The sequence below is a fragment of the Dermochelys coriacea genome, chromosome 8, assembly GCF_009764565.3.
Source record: "Dermochelys coriacea isolate rDerCor1 chromosome 8, rDerCor1.pri.v4, whole genome shotgun sequence".
NCBI lineage: Eukaryota > Metazoa > Chordata > Testudines > Dermochelyidae > Dermochelys > Dermochelys coriacea.
In genome coordinates, this window is record NC_050075.1 from 108,863,517 (window position 1) to 108,879,721 (window position 16,205).

General features: G+C 55.4%; 1 protein-coding gene across 17 annotated transcripts in view; it reads left to right on the top strand.

Annotated features, from left to right (window-relative positions):
* Positions 1-757: 757 nt before the first annotated feature.
* The window catches only part of ELOVL1 (ELOVL fatty acid elongase 1), a 37,517-nt gene continuing 22,069 nt past the window's right edge, over positions 758-16,205 (top strand). For 2 of the 17 annotated variants that reach the window (XM_043491263.1, XM_038414065.2), the window contains exons 1-2: positions 12,007-12,078; positions 13,633-13,707. Coding sequence is in view for 2 of the 17 variants with exons in the window: in XM_038414054.2 (XP_038269982.1) it covers positions 1,376-1,449; positions 1,584-1,714 (205 nt within the window). In the remaining 15 variants the exon portion in view is untranslated. Of the gene's footprint in view, positions 1,450-1,583; positions 1,715-6,219; positions 6,339-11,954; positions 12,079-13,632; positions 13,708-16,205 lie in introns of those variants that run through there. The other 15 variants (XM_038414066.2, XM_038414074.2, XM_038414063.2 and 12 more) reach the window with 13 other exon arrangements.

Genomic DNA, 16,205 nt, shown 5'->3' on the forward strand with positions numbered 1-16,205 from the left:
CTTGGATCAGCAGTTTGCAGGGAAGGGAGAAAGGGGCCATGACCCCAAACTCGACTGTGCAGCTGGGAAACAAAGGGAGAGGGAGATAACACTACTTTACCCAAGAAGATATTCTTTTGATCCCCACATTCTTTAGGCAGCTACCACCTTATCAAACCATTAACAAGGAGAAGGGAGGGGAGAGAGGTGGCCCTAAATCTATCAAACACAGAAAGATGCTGCTCTTTATCAAGCACAGAAGCGGTGCTTGCCTGTGCCTTTTACTCCCCAGTGCCATCTCTGTTCACCAGCAGTTTCCCCGTTTTCTGCTTTAACCCTTACCTATCCCAACAAATTACTTACTGCCCACACTCACAGTCTTGTACAAAAAGAAAAGGAGTACTTGTGCCACCTTAGAGACTAACAAATTTATTTGAGCATAAGCTTTCGTGAGCTACAGCTCGCTTAATGGCCTTGCAGACCTGATGATGGCAGCACCCACTGTATCAGTCACCCATTGGTTACTCACTGACTGACAGCAATCCACAGTTGCAAGCTTCCACAGTATGATGGCCATACATTTCTCCAGAGCAGCTGTGATGGGGTCTACTCCCCACACAAGCCTGGAGAGGGTTGAATTAGGCCAGGCAGGGCAAATCAACCAATTAAGCAGCAAATTAGAGTGATTTAGGCTACCAGGAAGCTGCTAATTGGAAGCAATTCACCTGTGAGGGAACAGGTAGGGCTTACATAACACCAAGAAATGGGCAACAGAGGTAGGGCTGCAGGGTGACTTAGCAGGTTCTAGGAGAGAGGGGTCTGACTAGAATATTGGCAGCAGGGTAGTTAGTAGTCCAGGGACAAGAATAGTAAGGTCAGGGAAGCTACAGACCTTGACTGCTTGCTGCAGGACCCTGGTCTGAAACCCAGAGGAGAGGGAGAGGGAGAGCCTGGGCTCCCTACCAGCCACGGCCAGGTGGGTACTGCCAGGGGCAGTGAACTAGCAGACTGTCTGAGTCACAGCAGGAGTGACAGAGGCAGGGCAGGGGGTGTGAGGACTGTTGATGCTGCTTGTCCAGAGACACTTAGAAAGTCTCCCACCCCAGAAGTGGAAACCAATTAGTGACCTGGGCTGGGTCATGAGGAGGAAGTGAGAGAGGGGCCGCAGAGTGAGAGAGTGCAGCCGGAGGAAGGTGTGTTGGCCTGGCTGAGCTAATCCCCAGAACAGCCAGTGGGAGGTGCCATTGAGTGAGGAGTGGAGCACCCTGTGACAACAGCTTTTATTCTGGTGTGTCTGTGCTGGAGGCTGGGGCGAGCTTGGCACACTGGTCCAGAAATGTGGCATTCTGCAGCTGCTGCTGATCATCCAGATTTGCAGCTAGTCTGAGCCCACCACATGGTGCTCATTTCATGGGCCCAGAACCCCCACTCCACCATGTGCAGCTGGTCAGTGAGCACCTGCTGCAACAGGTGAGGTTGATTTGCTTCCCCACATCATCCCCCTCTCCTGGGCATTCTCATTTCACTGCTGGACGCCTGGCTGTTGCAGTAGTTATTGAAGTTCCTCAAATATGGATGAATCGGATGCCTTGTCTCTAAAACAGACATGAAAACTCCACTGATCTGGTCAGGATCCACACTTCTGACAGAGGGATGGCAAGAACTTGGAAACTGCTTATGGGCTGTAAGAGAGGAACTGTGGGGATTGTTTTGAAAGCCACAAAAATAGCAGATGGTAGGTTGGAGCAAAGGAAATAGGGAGAACATGACCTCAAACTCCTAGTGTTATTCTACACACACACTGCAAAAATGCTCCATGAGGCAGTGTGTCATATAGTGGTGCAGGGAGCACGGGGATCTCTACCCACAGGGCAGCACATCTTTTGCCAGGACGCTTCTCACCATAAGGACATATGGCACTGGCCAAGGCAAACAAGTGTGAACTCACTCTGGTGACATAGTAAGGTCAGTAGCTGTACGCTGGCAACTGGTAAAGCTTTCTAATGTAGACATGGCATTGGGTGTCTTGCTGCTTTGGTTACACTCATGGTGTCAAGGCTTTCTTCATAATTAGAGCTAGAAACAATTGTTTTTTAAATTAAAATTGAGGTTGTGGGGCTGTGTCATACACGGGTCTCTGCCTATAATTTGGGGTGTATGTGTAGTGCACTGTCTCCCTGTGACAGAGAAGAGTGTCTTCAGAGCAAGCTGGGTTTGGGGTTTCATTGATTGGAAAGTCCGCCTCCAGGTCCCTGTGTGAAGCAATATGTTTCAGAATGTTGAGTGCTGTCACTTCTGCTGGGATGCTGTATGCTCCTCCTGCTTCTGCTCTTGTGTGTTAGGATGTGTGTGTTTTCCAGCAGTGCCTGAGAGCTCCCTGTGGGCTCAGCACTGAACAAACATGTGTTAAGATGACAATCCCTGCCTCAAGCACTTAGTTTATAGGGCACCAAAGACAGGTGGAGCAGAACTTGGTGGGTGTGGTCATAGAGGAAGGAGGTTAACTGCTCAAGCACGCTGCATTTTAGCATAATGATTTATGGCTCCCCTCTTCTTGGCCAATACCAGCTGGCAGCGGCCTGCTGGCATTGTGCCCCAGATGAGTTTTCAGAGGAATATGATGGCTGTGGCAAAGCAGATTTTGTCAGAAGTTTCCACAGGGGGACCAGGCAGTGTGGGAGGAAGCATGAAAGTGGTTGTGGGAAAAGCTGTCGGCATGAAGGTGATGGTCAATGTTACAATGAGCCATTAGAGCATGTAGGTATGGTGCCTGCCCTTCTCTCAATGTGCTGTCTCTGGCACCATGGACAGAAATGGAGGGCACTGTGCTTGGTTTAAGGCAGGGGTTCTCAAACTGGGGGTCGGGACCCCTCAGGGGGTTGTGATGTTATTACATGGGGGGGGGGGTCGCTGTCAGCCTCCACCCCAAACCCTGCTTTGCATCCAGCATTTATAATGGTGTTTAAAAACACGTTTAAATATATTTATTTATAAGGGGGGGGGTCACACTCAGAGGCTTGCTATGTGAAAGGGGTCACCAGTACATTGCTGAGTAAATGGCAAATGTCTGGTCACCACACAACAGGACCCTCCCACATGGGAACCTATGAGGGGATGGTCGGTATGGTGCTACTGCCTGTGTATTGCTTGGAGCATGTCTACATGCAGATGAAGGTGTGGATTTAAACTGATTTAGCTGATCTGCTGGAAAGAGTCAGTGCAGACACTTTAATTTCAGTTTAAACTGCATTGGTTTCAGTTTGGTTTAAACTGATTAGGAGCAGGTTTAAATTACACTGTAGTAAGAACATCCACACCCAGGTTTGCACCAGTTTGACTACACTGACATTGGTGAAAATTCGTGTGGAGACAAGGCCTTGCAGACATCTGAACTTGACCTCCTTTGATTCATAAGCCTAAAGCCAGAATGGACCATTAGATTAGCTAGTCTGACTCCCAGTATATCACAGCCAGAGAATTACCCTGTACTGAACCAAATGTATTGTTTGACTGATGTCTTGTCAGGACAGGGAAACTGACTGGCACTAGCTTTAACCCTTACAATAATAAGCTATTAATAATAAACTATTCTGGAATAGCTCCCTGTCATTGTATTCACTTTAGTCTTTAAATCGCTCTATTCAGGCATAATCAATGCGCTCCCCTAGTGGAGTAAAACCACTTTTATTCCAAAATAGCACCCACAAGGGAGCTTTCCTGCAACAACCATCCTGGTCTACACAGAGAAATGACTAACCCTAAAGCATAACTTGTGTTTGATAAAAGCATCTCCTCCAGAAAGGCATTCAGTCTGGCTTGAAGACATCAAGAGATGGCCAACTGTTTGTCTCAGCCGATGAGCCGGTCCAGCAGCTGACAAACACATGATGTGGATGCAAGGCAGGCGTGTGTATGAGCTGCTCTGTTCGGGTATCTGCTCTCTCTCACACGTGTGATAGTGATGGCAGGAGGGTAGGGGGCAGTTGTAAAGAAATTTAGTTTGGACTCACCCCACCAAACAGTACAGTGCAATACTTGGATAGTGAGTGTGTGACCAAAAGCAAGAGAGAGAGCAATAGCTAAGAGGCACATGGATCCTGGAGCGTGCTCTGATGGGCCATCAGAAAACTGGTACTAAGGACTCCTGGTGTTTACTACTGGTGCTGGAAGTGGGGTATTGGCCAGTAGCCAGAGCAGAAGTGTGATCAGGACTCCAAGCTTCTGTTCTCAGCTCTGCCTCTGAACTGCTGGGTGACTATGGGGGAGTCTCTCTGCTGTTCTTCCCAGCTGCACATGGGGGTTAATCTGCCAGCCACCCCACTGGGGTTGAGAGAGCAATAATGTTTCGTGGCTCTGATGAAAGATGTTCAGTTTAAATGCACAGTTGTGTTATTAGATTCAGGTTGTCATGGTAGCACCCCTGGAGCTAGAGAAGTGCGGAGATGTGCTGTGGGGGTACAAGCAGGGGGTGTGGCCCCACCGAACTCTGGAAGTGAGGTCAGTGCTCCCAGTTCTTGGACAGGACGGAATGATAAGCAGGTTAGACCAGGCTCCAGGACTGGCTGGGGAAGGTGATTAACCTCATGAAATCCCCGTGGGCTGGGTGGCCCTGAAAGCTGCAAACTGGAGTACAAAATCAAAGGAAGCACCCAGTCCTGCCCCCTCACCTACTTTGGGGGTGACTGTTTCCTACTTCCTCAGTTTATGGGAATGACTCAGGGTGGAGCGACAGTTCTGCCAGCAGCCAAACCCTCCTCCCTCTCCCGCCCCAGCACCTCCCACCTGCTGGCGGCCCCGCCGATCAGCTCCTCCCCTTACCCCCCCCAGCACCTCCTGCTGATCAGCTGTTCAGTGGTGGGCAGGAAGTGCTGTGGGGGAGGGGGAGGAGCAGAGGCTGGAAGAGGTGGAGTGAGGACGGGGCATGCTTGGGGGAGGGGGCGGAATGGGTGAGAAGAAAGGGGGAGGAGCAGAATGGAGGCAGGAAGAAGCAGAATGGGGGTGGGGCCTTGGGGGAAGGGGTGGAGTGGGGGGTCGAGCACCCCAGGGGAAATCAGAAAGTTGGCGCCTGTGGTGTCCCATCCTGGCAGACGATGACCTGGCCTCACTTTCACTTGTCATCCCCCGACTGGGCTACTGGCAGGTATGAAAGCACCAGGCCCAAGGACACTACGAGGGGTACAGAACGCTACAGTGGCCGCTCAGTAACTCATGCCACGCCAGCACTTCAAAGGCAGGGCCAGTGCAACTAATCCTCCTGGGGAATAATCTGAGGCCCAAAAACTCAATGGGAAGAAGAAATGCAGGGAACAGAAGAAATGAGAGAGCCCAAGCGGGGAGAGGGTAAGAAGATACGGTTGCAATGGAATATGGCTAGAAACAGGCCACTGCTATTTGGGGCTTTAGGGGCAGAGGCATCAGGGAAGGAAGGCCATTGTCTCGCTATACAAAGCCCTCTCAGGTAGATGGGCACAAAGCGGAGGCAGTTCGGAGAACAGCAAGAAAGTGAGGGGCTGACAGACATATTGAACTGGGGAGAAAACACAGAGCTTGGCTGTGCAGCCATGAAGGGGCACACCAGGAGCGTAAGGACCGAGGAGAGAAACGAATTCTGCTGGGTGGGAAAAGGAGTTAATGGGTGAAAATAAGAGAGGGATAATTTAGGAGGAGCATCAGAGGCAAACTCCCTGATGAGAAGCTGTACCAGGCTGGGGATTTAGCACCTCAGGGAGCCCCTGCACTTGGGTCTTTTAAAAGGGGGCCGCCTCAAACCCAAGGAAATGGGAAAGAGGGAACGGCCCTGCCTTGGCAAGGGAGATAGACTCAGCTGGTCTTTGGTTGTTCTTTGTTTGTACAGCACCTAGCACCGTCCCTGGCTCGGGCTCCTTGATGCCCTGGTACCACAGGTCACAGACCTAAATCATCAGGAAGCTCTGGAAGGACTCGGATCCGACCTTACGAAGTGGGGGCTCTGCGCCGTGGGCCGGCCGGCCGGGGCACTGGCCCGTACTAACACTGGGCCAGGCCGAGCCAGGCTAACGCGGGGCAGGCGGCGGAGCTACAGGCTTGTCGGCGGCGGGGCTGGAGCGGAGCCGGGTGTGGGGGCCGCAGCAGGACGAATCGGGCTCGCACCAGACGGGCCGAGCTGCGGTCGGCGCTGTGCGCCCCGACGCCGCGAGGGGGCGGTGAGGGGCGGCTTCCTCCGCCCCGCCCCGCCCCGCCCCGGAGGGGCCGCCGGGTCCGGCCGGGCCAATCAGCGGCTGCCGAGGGCCGGGGGCGGCCCCTGAGCGCTGGGGTGACCGCGCGAGCCGGCCGCGCCGCCAGGCCAGGAGGCGCCGCGAGCTCCCGGTATCGCCAGGCGGGTGAGTCCCGCTGCGGGGAGCGCCGAGCCCGGCCTCCGTCATGGCCCGGGGCACCGCGGCTCCCGGGGGGGCACAGGGCCGGGGCAGGCAGGGCGGGGTACTCTGCGTTGCCGGGGGGGGGGTACAGGGCCGGGGCAGGCAGGGCGGGGTACTCTGCATTGCCGGGGGGGGTACAGGGCCGGGGCAGGCAGGGCGGGGTACTCTGCGTTGCCGGGGGGGGTACAGGGCCGGGGCAGGCAGGGCGGGGTACTCTGCATTGCCGGGGGGGGTACAGGGCCGGGGCAGGCAGGGCGGGGTACTCTGCATTGCCGGGTGGTCAGGGCAGGGAGATGGGACACAGGGCCAGTCCCTGGCAGTGCAGGATACTCTGCATTACCTGCGGGGGGGGGAAGGGTTGGGGAAAGGGCATAGAGCTGGTCCCCAGCAGGCTGCTCTCTGCATTACCTGGGGGGTGCAGGGAAGGGGCACAGGGCTGATCCCTGGCAGGGTGTTCTCTGCATTACATGGGGGGTGGGGGTTGCAGGGCTTGTCCCCAGCAGGGCAATGAGGGGGTTGCAGGGCTGCATGGGGAGGGTACTCTCTGCACTGCCAAGGTGGGGGAGGGGCTATGCAAGGCCAGTCCCCAGTGGGGGCTGAGCACAGCTATGCAAGAGCATAGCTGGGGATCTGATTCCCAGCCCTGATCTCTTGCTGGAAGCCCCTGTGCTGAGCACTTGGGGGAAGAGCGGGGTGGCTCCTAATGGATGAGATGCTGCCCCCTGTCAGTTGCTGGGGAAGGGGATGTGGGTCTGGTCCATTTCCCTCCAGCACTGCACATGGTGCCTCTGTGGTTGGCAGTGATAGGGTAGTGGTTTGAGTCATCAGGGCTTGGAATTGGCCAGGGAAGAGCTTTAGAGACTTCAGTTGATTCAGCCAGCCTCACAGAGACTGCTATGATCATCCACTCTGACCTCCTGCATAACACAGGCCAGAGAATCCCACCTACTGCTTCCTGCACCAACCCCATAGCTCTGCTTTGGGCTATGGCCTAGCTTTTTGAAAGCCCTCCAATCTTCAGTTGGCATCAACTTTACCCACTGCCTGGAGGAGACCCTTTCTCTTGCTTGCAAAACTTTCCCAGGGCCAGGACTGTGGCCAGGCTGAAACGGGCTATCCCTCTCTGTTCCTTGGAGAGTGCTTTCAGGTGTGATAACCCCTGCCCAGCGATACTCAGACTGAGGCTTGTGAGCCCCAAGTGGCTCTTTGATGTGTCTCCTGTGGCTCTTTGCAGCACATGATATCAAAACAGTGGTTAAGAATTAAATCACAATCAGGATGGTTTTACTATGTTGTTAGTGAACTGTAGTTGATATAATAACACTTGGTCAGTCACTTTGCTGTGTGTGTGTGTGTGTGTGTATCTCTAATATATTTTGGGGTCGGGAAGGAATTTTCCTCCAGGGCAGATTGGAAAGGCCCTGGAAGTTTTTCGCCTTCCTCTGTAGCATGGGGCATGGTTGACTTGAGGGAGGCTTCTCTGCTCCTTGAAGTCTTTGAACCATGATTTAAGGACTTCAATAGCTCAGACATGGGTGAGGTTTTTCATAGGAGTGGGTGGGTGAGATTCTGTGGCCTGCGCTGTGCAGGAGGTCGGACTAGATGATCAGAATGGTCCCTTCTGACCTTAGTATCTATGAATCTATATTCATTCCCCTGTCATATTGCTTCAGTATGACTATATAGTACTATAGTAAAGGGAGGGAAATGAATTCACACATTGTGGCTCTTTTGGGTAATGTTGATTGCTAATCTGGTCCTGAATCACCGAGGTCTGAGTATTATTGCTCTTGGGCTATTTCTACACCATGGGGACTATAGCTATGTCATCATAAGCCTGTAGTGTAGACACAGCCTTCAGTGACAAAAGGTGTTTTTCCTCTCACTGTAGGAGTTGCACCTGCCTGAGTGGCGGGAGCTGGGTAAACAGAAGTGTTTTTCCGTCAGCCTAGCAGCAGCTTCCCTGGGGGGAGGGGGGTGGTAAGTCAGCATTGCTGGGGTCAATTTAAATTTAAACTGTAGACCAGGCCTAGGTTAATGACAGGTCACCACAGGTGGAGTCAAGTGGGTGGTTGTGTGGGAGGAAATGGGACCAATAATCAGAGTAAGTTTATACATGGGTTAGTTGTGTGCCTGCTGCAACAAGTACCTGCTATCAGCTGACAGGCCCTGGAGGCCTCTTAACACAGATGACTCTGGGTGGGATAAGGTGATGAGTCTCAGAGTTTGTGCCAGAGCCAGCAGTGAAAAAGCGGGGAGGGATATGCTTATGGGAGACCGTGAAGGATGGACATTGGCAGAGCAGAGGCAGGAGACAATGATGCAATTAGATGATAGATGCAATAAGTGGGGCTGGGATAAGTCATGAGGGGTGTTAAAGGTGAGGATGAGATGCTTGTGTCTGAGGAAATAAGGAAATGGAAGCCAGTGGAGGGACTTAAAGAGGGACAGGGAAAGGGTAGACAGAATTGTGACACACTGAAGTGATGTGCCTGGAAACTGATTTTTTGGCAGCAGTGTTTTGATTGGGGTTGGTAGCTGAGATGTGAGGTGAGGAGCAACTGGACAGAGGAAAAAGATAAAAAGATTCTTGCACCCTCAAAGTGTAGCTCTCTGGGGGGGTTGGGGGTGCTAGCTTAGCTCCCTGGGGGTGCTGCAGCTTGGGAGCAGGGGGGCTTGTAACATCTGAGACAATCTCTTCCCCTCCCCCTTGCTTTACATAGCTGTAGTAACACTGACACCCTACACTTACACTTAGTTACACTCTGCACAGCATGGGAATCCCTCCTCTTGCCAAACTCGGGGCTCTGCAGAGAGTTCATGGCAGGAAGGCGAGGATGGTGTCCCAGTTAACCTGCAGGAAGTGGAGGTCCTCACACTGGGAGATGTCCGAGATCCTGCAGCAAACATCCCTGCACTTGTGAAAGGTGTTACGGGATTCTCAGGCTGTCTGCACTAGCACTTTTGTTGGTATAACTTATTTTGCTCAGGGGTGTGGAAAAAAAAAATCACACCCCTGACTGACACAAGTTTCAGTGACAAAAGCCTTGGTGTGCACAGTGCTATGTCAGAGGGAGACGCTCTCTTGCCAATATAGCAACCACTGCTCATTGGGAGTGGTTTAATTATGCTGGCGGGAGAGCTCTCTCCCATTGGCGTAGAGCGGCTATGCTGGAGACCCTACAGTGGCACAGCTGCAGCGGTGTAGTTGTTCAATATCTTCATTAATAATCTGGAGGATGGTGTGGATTGCACCCTCAGCAAGTTTGTAGATGACACTAAACTGGGAGGAGTGGTAAATATGCTGGAGGGTAGGGATAGGATACAGAGGGACCTAGACAAATCAAAGGACTTGGCCAAAAGAAATATGATGAGGTTCAACAAGGACAAGTACAGAGTCCTGCGCTTAGGACGGAAGAATCCCATGCACCGGTACAGACTAGGGACCGAGTAGCTAGGCAGCAGTTCTGCAGAGAAGGACCTAGGGGTTACAGTGGACAAGAAGCTGGATACGAGTCAACAGTGTGTCCTTGTTGCCAAGAAGGCTAATGGCATTTTGGGCTCTATAAGTAGGGGCATTGCCAGCAGATCGAGGGACGTGATCGTTCCCCTCTAGTCAACCTTGGTGAGGCCTCATCTGGAGTACTGTGTCCAGTTTTGGGCCCCACACTACAAGAAGGATGTGGAAAAATTGGGAAGAGTCCAGCGGAGGGCATCAAAAATGATTAGGGGGCTAGAGCACATGACTTATGAGCAAAAAGAAAAGGAGTACTTGTGGCACCTTAGAGACTAACAAATTTATTTGAGCATAAGCTTTCGTGAGGTACAGCTCACTTCATCGGATGCATGCAGTGGAAAATAAATTTGTTAGTCTCTAAGGTGCCACAAGTACTCCTTTTCTTTTTTTAAATTAGAAAGAAACCCTTGGAGGGATGGGAAAATTTAGGCACTGCCAAGCCAATATTTAATGGGAAGCAGAAACTTTGAAAGCAGAAACCATGAGTGTGATAATGAACATGAGTTCATAGTGTGATATGGTAACAAAACCAAATTGACCCCATGCCCCAGTGTGGTACTAGGCAGTACAGTGCTGCAGGAGTAGGATGGGGACTCATTAGGGGACCCTCTTCCCCCCAACACATTGTCTAGACTAATATTTAAAAGCGTGATGCTAGCCAGCATTACAATCACCAGCCAGGACAGCACATCTTAAGGCATACATTATACTTTTAAATCCTCTTCTAGAGAAGGCCTCAATGAGTCCAGATCCCAGTGTACTGGCCATGCCCCCTCACAGCCCTTCCCCTTCAGAGCCTCTCCTCCCCCCCAGCCCCTCCCCCCTCAACAGCCCTGCCCCTTCAGAGCCCTGCCCCCTCCCCCCCACCCCTTCAGAGCCTCTCCTCCGCCCTGCCCCTTCAGCGCCCTCGCCTGCTCCCTGAAAGCCCTGCCCCGCCCTTTCAGAGCCTCTCCTCCCCCCGCCCCTCACAGCCCCTTCCCCCTCCCCCTTCAGAGCCTCTCCTCCCCCCTGCCCCCTCCCCCCTGCCCTTTCAGAGCCTCTCCTCACCCTGCCCCTCACAGCCCCCTCCCCCTCCCCCTTCAGAGCCTCTCCTCCCCCCCCTGCCCCCTCCGAGCCTCTCCTCCCCCCTGCCCCCTCACAGCCCCCTCCCCCTCCAGAGCCTCCCCTCCCCCTGCCCCTTCAGAGCCTCTCCTCCCCCCCTGCCCCCTCACAGCCCCCTCCCCCTTCAGAGCCTCTCCTCCCCCTGCCCCCTCCCACCCTGCCCCTCAGAGCCCCCTCCCCCCTCCGAGCCTCTCCTGCCCCCTGCCCCCTCACAGCCCCCTCCCCCTCCAGAGCCTCTCCTCCCCCCGCCCCTCACAGCCCCCTCCCCCTCCCCCTTCAGAGCCTCTCCTCCCCCCCTGCCCCCTCAGAGCCCTGCCCCCTCCGAGCCTCTCTTCCCCCCCTGCCCCCTCACAGCCCTGCCCCCTCCCCCTCCGAGCCTCTCCTCCCCCCGCCCCTCACAGCCCCCTCCCCCTCCCCCTTCAGAGCCTCTCCTCCCCCCTGCCCCCTCACAGCCCTGCCCCCTCAGAGCCCCCTCCCCCCTCCGAGCCTCTCCTCCCCCCCGCCCCTCACAGCCCCCTCCCCCTCCCCCTTCAGAGCCTCTCCTCCCCCCCTGCCCCCTCCGAGCCTCTCCTCCCCCCTGCCCCCTCACAGCCCCCTCCCCCTCCAGAGCCTCCCCTCCCCCTGCCCCTTCAGAGTCTCTCCTCCCCCCCTGCCCCCTCACAGCCCCCTCCCCCTCCCCCCCTCCGAGCCTCTCCTCCCCCCTCACAGCCCTGCCCCCTCAGAGCCCCCTCCCCCCTCCGAGCCTCTCCTGCCCCCTGCCCCCTCACAGCCCCCTCCCCCTCCAGAGCCTCTCCTCCCCCCGCCCCCACAGCCCCCTCCCCCTCCCCCCTCCGAGCCTCTCCTCCCCCCCGCCCCTCACAGCCCCCTCCCCCTCCCCCTGCGCCTGCCCCCTCACAGCCCTGCCCCTCCTGCTCCTGCCCCCTCGCTGTGGCCGGGGCGGGGCCGCCGCTGTGATTGGCCCTTTCGGCCCCTGCCCTGGGATGCCCGGGGCCGAGTCGGGCCCTGCCCAGCGCCGGGGCCGCCGCCCGCTCAGTGCTGCCGGCGGGAGGGAGGGAGGGAGGCAGGCCCGGCGCAGCTCCGCGGCCGGTGAGTGGGGCCCCGGGCTCGGGGGGCTGCGGAGGGCGGATCGCGCCGGGCCGGGGCCGGGCCGCGGGCCCTGCCAGAGCTGGGGGCAGGCGCGGTCTCCGTGGCCCCCGCTGCCGGGCCTTCCCGGGACCCCACAAGGGCCGCGGCCGCTGGGCCCGGGCCGGTCCTTCCGGTCCCGCCGGGGCCCTGGCTCTGACCGCGGCCGGCGCGCGAGGGACCGAGCCGGGCTAGTCCCCGTGGGTCCGCCGGGCCGGGCCGGGCCGGGCCGGGCCGGGCCTGGGGGGTCCCGTGTGCACCCGCCCCGCGGAGCCAGGCTGTGGACCCGCTGCCCCGCGTCCCCTGCAGGGCGGGCCAGGGGGCCGGGCGGGGCCCCACAGCGCTCCCGCCCTAGGGCGACCCTGGCCTGCGCCCCCCCGGCTGCGGGGGCGGCGGGCGAAGAGCGGCTGACGGGCTCCGGCCAGGGGAGGCAGCAGGGGGGCTGCCTGAGCTGCCAGGAAGGGGTAGGGATGCCGCTTGGTGGGAGGCAGGGGTTTGCCAGGCCTGAAGGGTTAGGGTTGGAGGTCACGAGGGATGATCCTGAGTCCCTGCAGAAAGGGCTTCTGGCCGGCTTTGGAAGGAAGCCTGTTGGCCTCTGGTAGCTGGCTAAATTAGGGAGAAGTTGTTGCTGGAGAGTTTCAGAGTAGCAGCCGTGTTAGTCTGTGTTCGCAAAAAGAAAAGGAGGACTTGTGGCACCTTAGAGACTAACAAATTTATTAGAGCATAAGCTTTCGTGAGCTACAGATGAAGTGAGCTGTAGCTCACGAAAGCTTATGCTCTAATAAATTTGTTAGTCTCTAAGGTGCCACAAGTACTCCTTTTCTTTTTGCTGGAGAGTGGCAATCTGTTGTGTGGCTAAGCTGGCCTGACTCGGTTGTGTCTCCCGCTTGGCGCAGGGACTGCACGTACATGTTCCCCTTGTGCCGAAGGCTTCACCACCTCTCCCAGCCGCAGGTTGAGTTCTGTCCAGGGCCCCTCCCTAGGTACAGCCTCCAGCACGTAGGGTGAAAACGTGTGTATGTCCTAGGCATGAGCTGGTGTCACTTCAGTCTCCAGGCACACACCCTGCCCTGCTGTAATACTGCATGCTTGCCTCAGGCCAGGTGCTCCAACAATAGGAGCTGCAAATATCAAGTGGTTGGCACAGCTTCCTCTTTGGGCTTCCCTCTGTCCTCTCCAAGGCAAAGGAGCCCAGTGCCATCTTGTTCTCCCACTTCATTCACACCCTTGCTTGTCTCTGCTATTCCCAGTCCTCCCCTCTGAACTTTACTCTCGTCTCCCATCTCGTATAGCTGGCCTTCTTTGGCAGTCATGTCACATACCTGATGGCTCTACCCCTTCTGAGCACCTCATTCTGCCTGCATCATCTCTCACCTGAGCTACTGAAGCTCTTCCCAAGGGCCACCCCAGTTCTTCGGTGCTGGACCATTCTCCTTGACCCCAACAGTTGCTGCTGCTGCTGCTTCCCCCTCCTTTAGTGGGTGCCTTGGTTCTAAGGGAGTTCCTGTCTTGTTACAGCTAGCAACACCTCCGTGACCCGGAGAAGAATTCAGGGACCCATTCCTCAGAGAGGCATCTTTGATTGGAGAGAAGGTAAAATTCAGCTGGGGCTGCACCAGTGGGGCCCCTATCTTCTTGGCTTCAAATTTGTGCCTCCTGCACTCTGAAGCCAAAGCTGGAGGGAAGCTGCATGTGCTGTATAAATAAGGCCCCTGGATCCAGGTGGATAGGTGGCTGAGAGCAATTGTTTGGGGACACAGAAGGTTGAATCTTCAATTGGGAACAGTCTCATGTGACTGTGCCCACCTCTTGCTGCACACCAGCATGCTGTCCGTTTGCAGCTGAGTCTGCAGCAGGTGCCATGCACAGACCTCTGCATTGCAGGGCAAAGGCACTCTGACTCTTGTCACTGGCTGAGTGCTTTGTAGCATGAGAGCTCTTTCTCCCTTCCAGGCCACTGCATCAATGTTCCATTGAGAGATTCCTCCTCCCCTCCCTGTGCAGAATGGCAGTGCCAGGCCTTGTGCGCTGCCTGTAATAAAACATTGGCTTTCATGAGCTTCAGCTCGCGTAGGTGCATGGCCTTTGTGTGGGTTTCTCTCTGGAACATCTGTGGGAAGGAGGCTCTTGGGACAGTTGCAGCACTAGCGCTGGGAGGCCAGTGCCAGACTCTCGTGAGGCTTGTGGCTTTATCATGCACAGGGGATCTGTGCCGCTGCTTGTGTAGGGAGGAGGAGAGAATTTCTAATCTGGACCACATAATTCAGTAGCTGTCAGACCCCACTCCTGGGGGGGGACTCAGCAGCTTACTGTCCTGCTTCTTCCCTCCCTGCATGTGGTTGCCTTTCCTTAGAGCCTTCTTGGGATGTGGTCAGCATGTGTGGTGGGTGAAGTGGGGCTATGCACAGAGGCATTGTGGAGCTGGTGGGCAGTTCTTGTGTGTGCACCTGGGCTTACTTCTGCTGCCTGGCAGCAGGAGTGACAGTCTCTCTGCAGTGTTCTGTACAGCCACCCCTGGGATAACTCACTTTGTTTTGGGTAGCTTAATAACTAGAGAAATGGGAGAGTTCAGAGATGCTGGAGGCAGCAGCCTGGCAAAGAAGTGGCTGTGGTGGAGAGGGATGAAATGAGAGAGGCAAGTGGCTGCAGGGACGATAAGCAGACTGGGCTGATAGACGGGAAACTCCTCCTGTCAGGGAGCTAAGGAAACTTGCCTTGGGAAGGTCTCTGCCCCAGGCCTGAAGGGCAACAACCACTGTGTGGATGGAAGGCATGTATCCTGCTGCTGTGGGTTACAGGCTCTGGGCTGGGCCCTCTTCGCACCTTGCAGAATGTGGGCAGGGCAGATCCTGGGCTCGGCTGTGCTGACCTTCTAGCCAGACCTACTAAACAGCTTCCCAGGTATAGAGGGCTCCCTGAATCAAACAGCCTGCCTAGTGGCCGGAATGACACTGCTGGACACTGTCTCATGATCCTGGGTAGGCAGACAGGTGCTAGAGGGGCTCAGCTAGCATACTGAAAATAGCTGTGTGGATGTTGTGGCTCTGGCAGCGAATCAGGCTAGCCATCTGAGCTGGCAGTTGTATGATCTTGAGCTTGGGTGGCTAGCCTATGGGTGTGTCTACACTGGAAATGCTGCAGTGTAGACACTATCGCAACGGAAGGGGTTTTCTGTCTCTGCAGTAAATCCACTTTTCCGGGAGCTGGTAGCTAGGTATGATGAAGAAGAAAACTTAGCAGCGTCTACACTGAAGCTTAGGTTGGCTTAACTATGTTTCTTAGGGGAATGAACTTTTCCTACTCCTTGAGCAATGGAGCTAGGTCAACATAAGTTTGTAGTGAAGCTCTGACCAAGGCGCAGTGTCCGTACAGCCATTCTTGGCATACTACTTTGAGCCCTGCTAGTGTGAGTGAGTCTGTCTGGGCTGGGAGGCTTGCTTACTGATGCAGTGTAGACATGGCCCTAGAGCAGGGGTAGTCTATTTTATGTCACAGTCCAAATTTCTTGGTCAATATATAGTCAAGGACCAGACTCCGGAGGAAAAAAATATTTTTTTTCTCTCTCTCTCTTCCCCCCATGATGATAAGTAAATAAGATTTTTGGGGTCTGCTCAAAAGCATCTGGCAGTCTGGATTTGGCCCACAGTCCCCCTATTGACTTCCCCTGCCTTAGAGGTTAGTGCATACCAGTCACCCTGCAATTCTTTGTTCCAGTGACAGTGCCCAGCCTTCAGAGTAACATACTGGCTTCCAAGCTGTGGCATGCTGCTTTCTCTACCAGACCACATGGTGTGGAGCTGCCAGGCCCTACCACGCACAAGCCAGGCCTCTGCTGGGTTCTGGTCTGTGCAGTTTCAGGGGGAATGAGGGGAGGAGTAATGCCACTAGGTATGGGCATTAGATGGTCCCCCATCTAGAGTTGTGTGAGAGGAAGCACAAGACCCAGTTCCCCACTCACTCCAGAACAGGTAGGACAACTTGTTTGTGGGGGAGTGGGTAGCAAGCCTTGTGCTTCCTGAATCTCTGAGCCATGCTGAGTGAGTCTTCCTGGTGCTGTGTGAATTGGGGGGAGGCCCAGGGTCTCTCAGGTT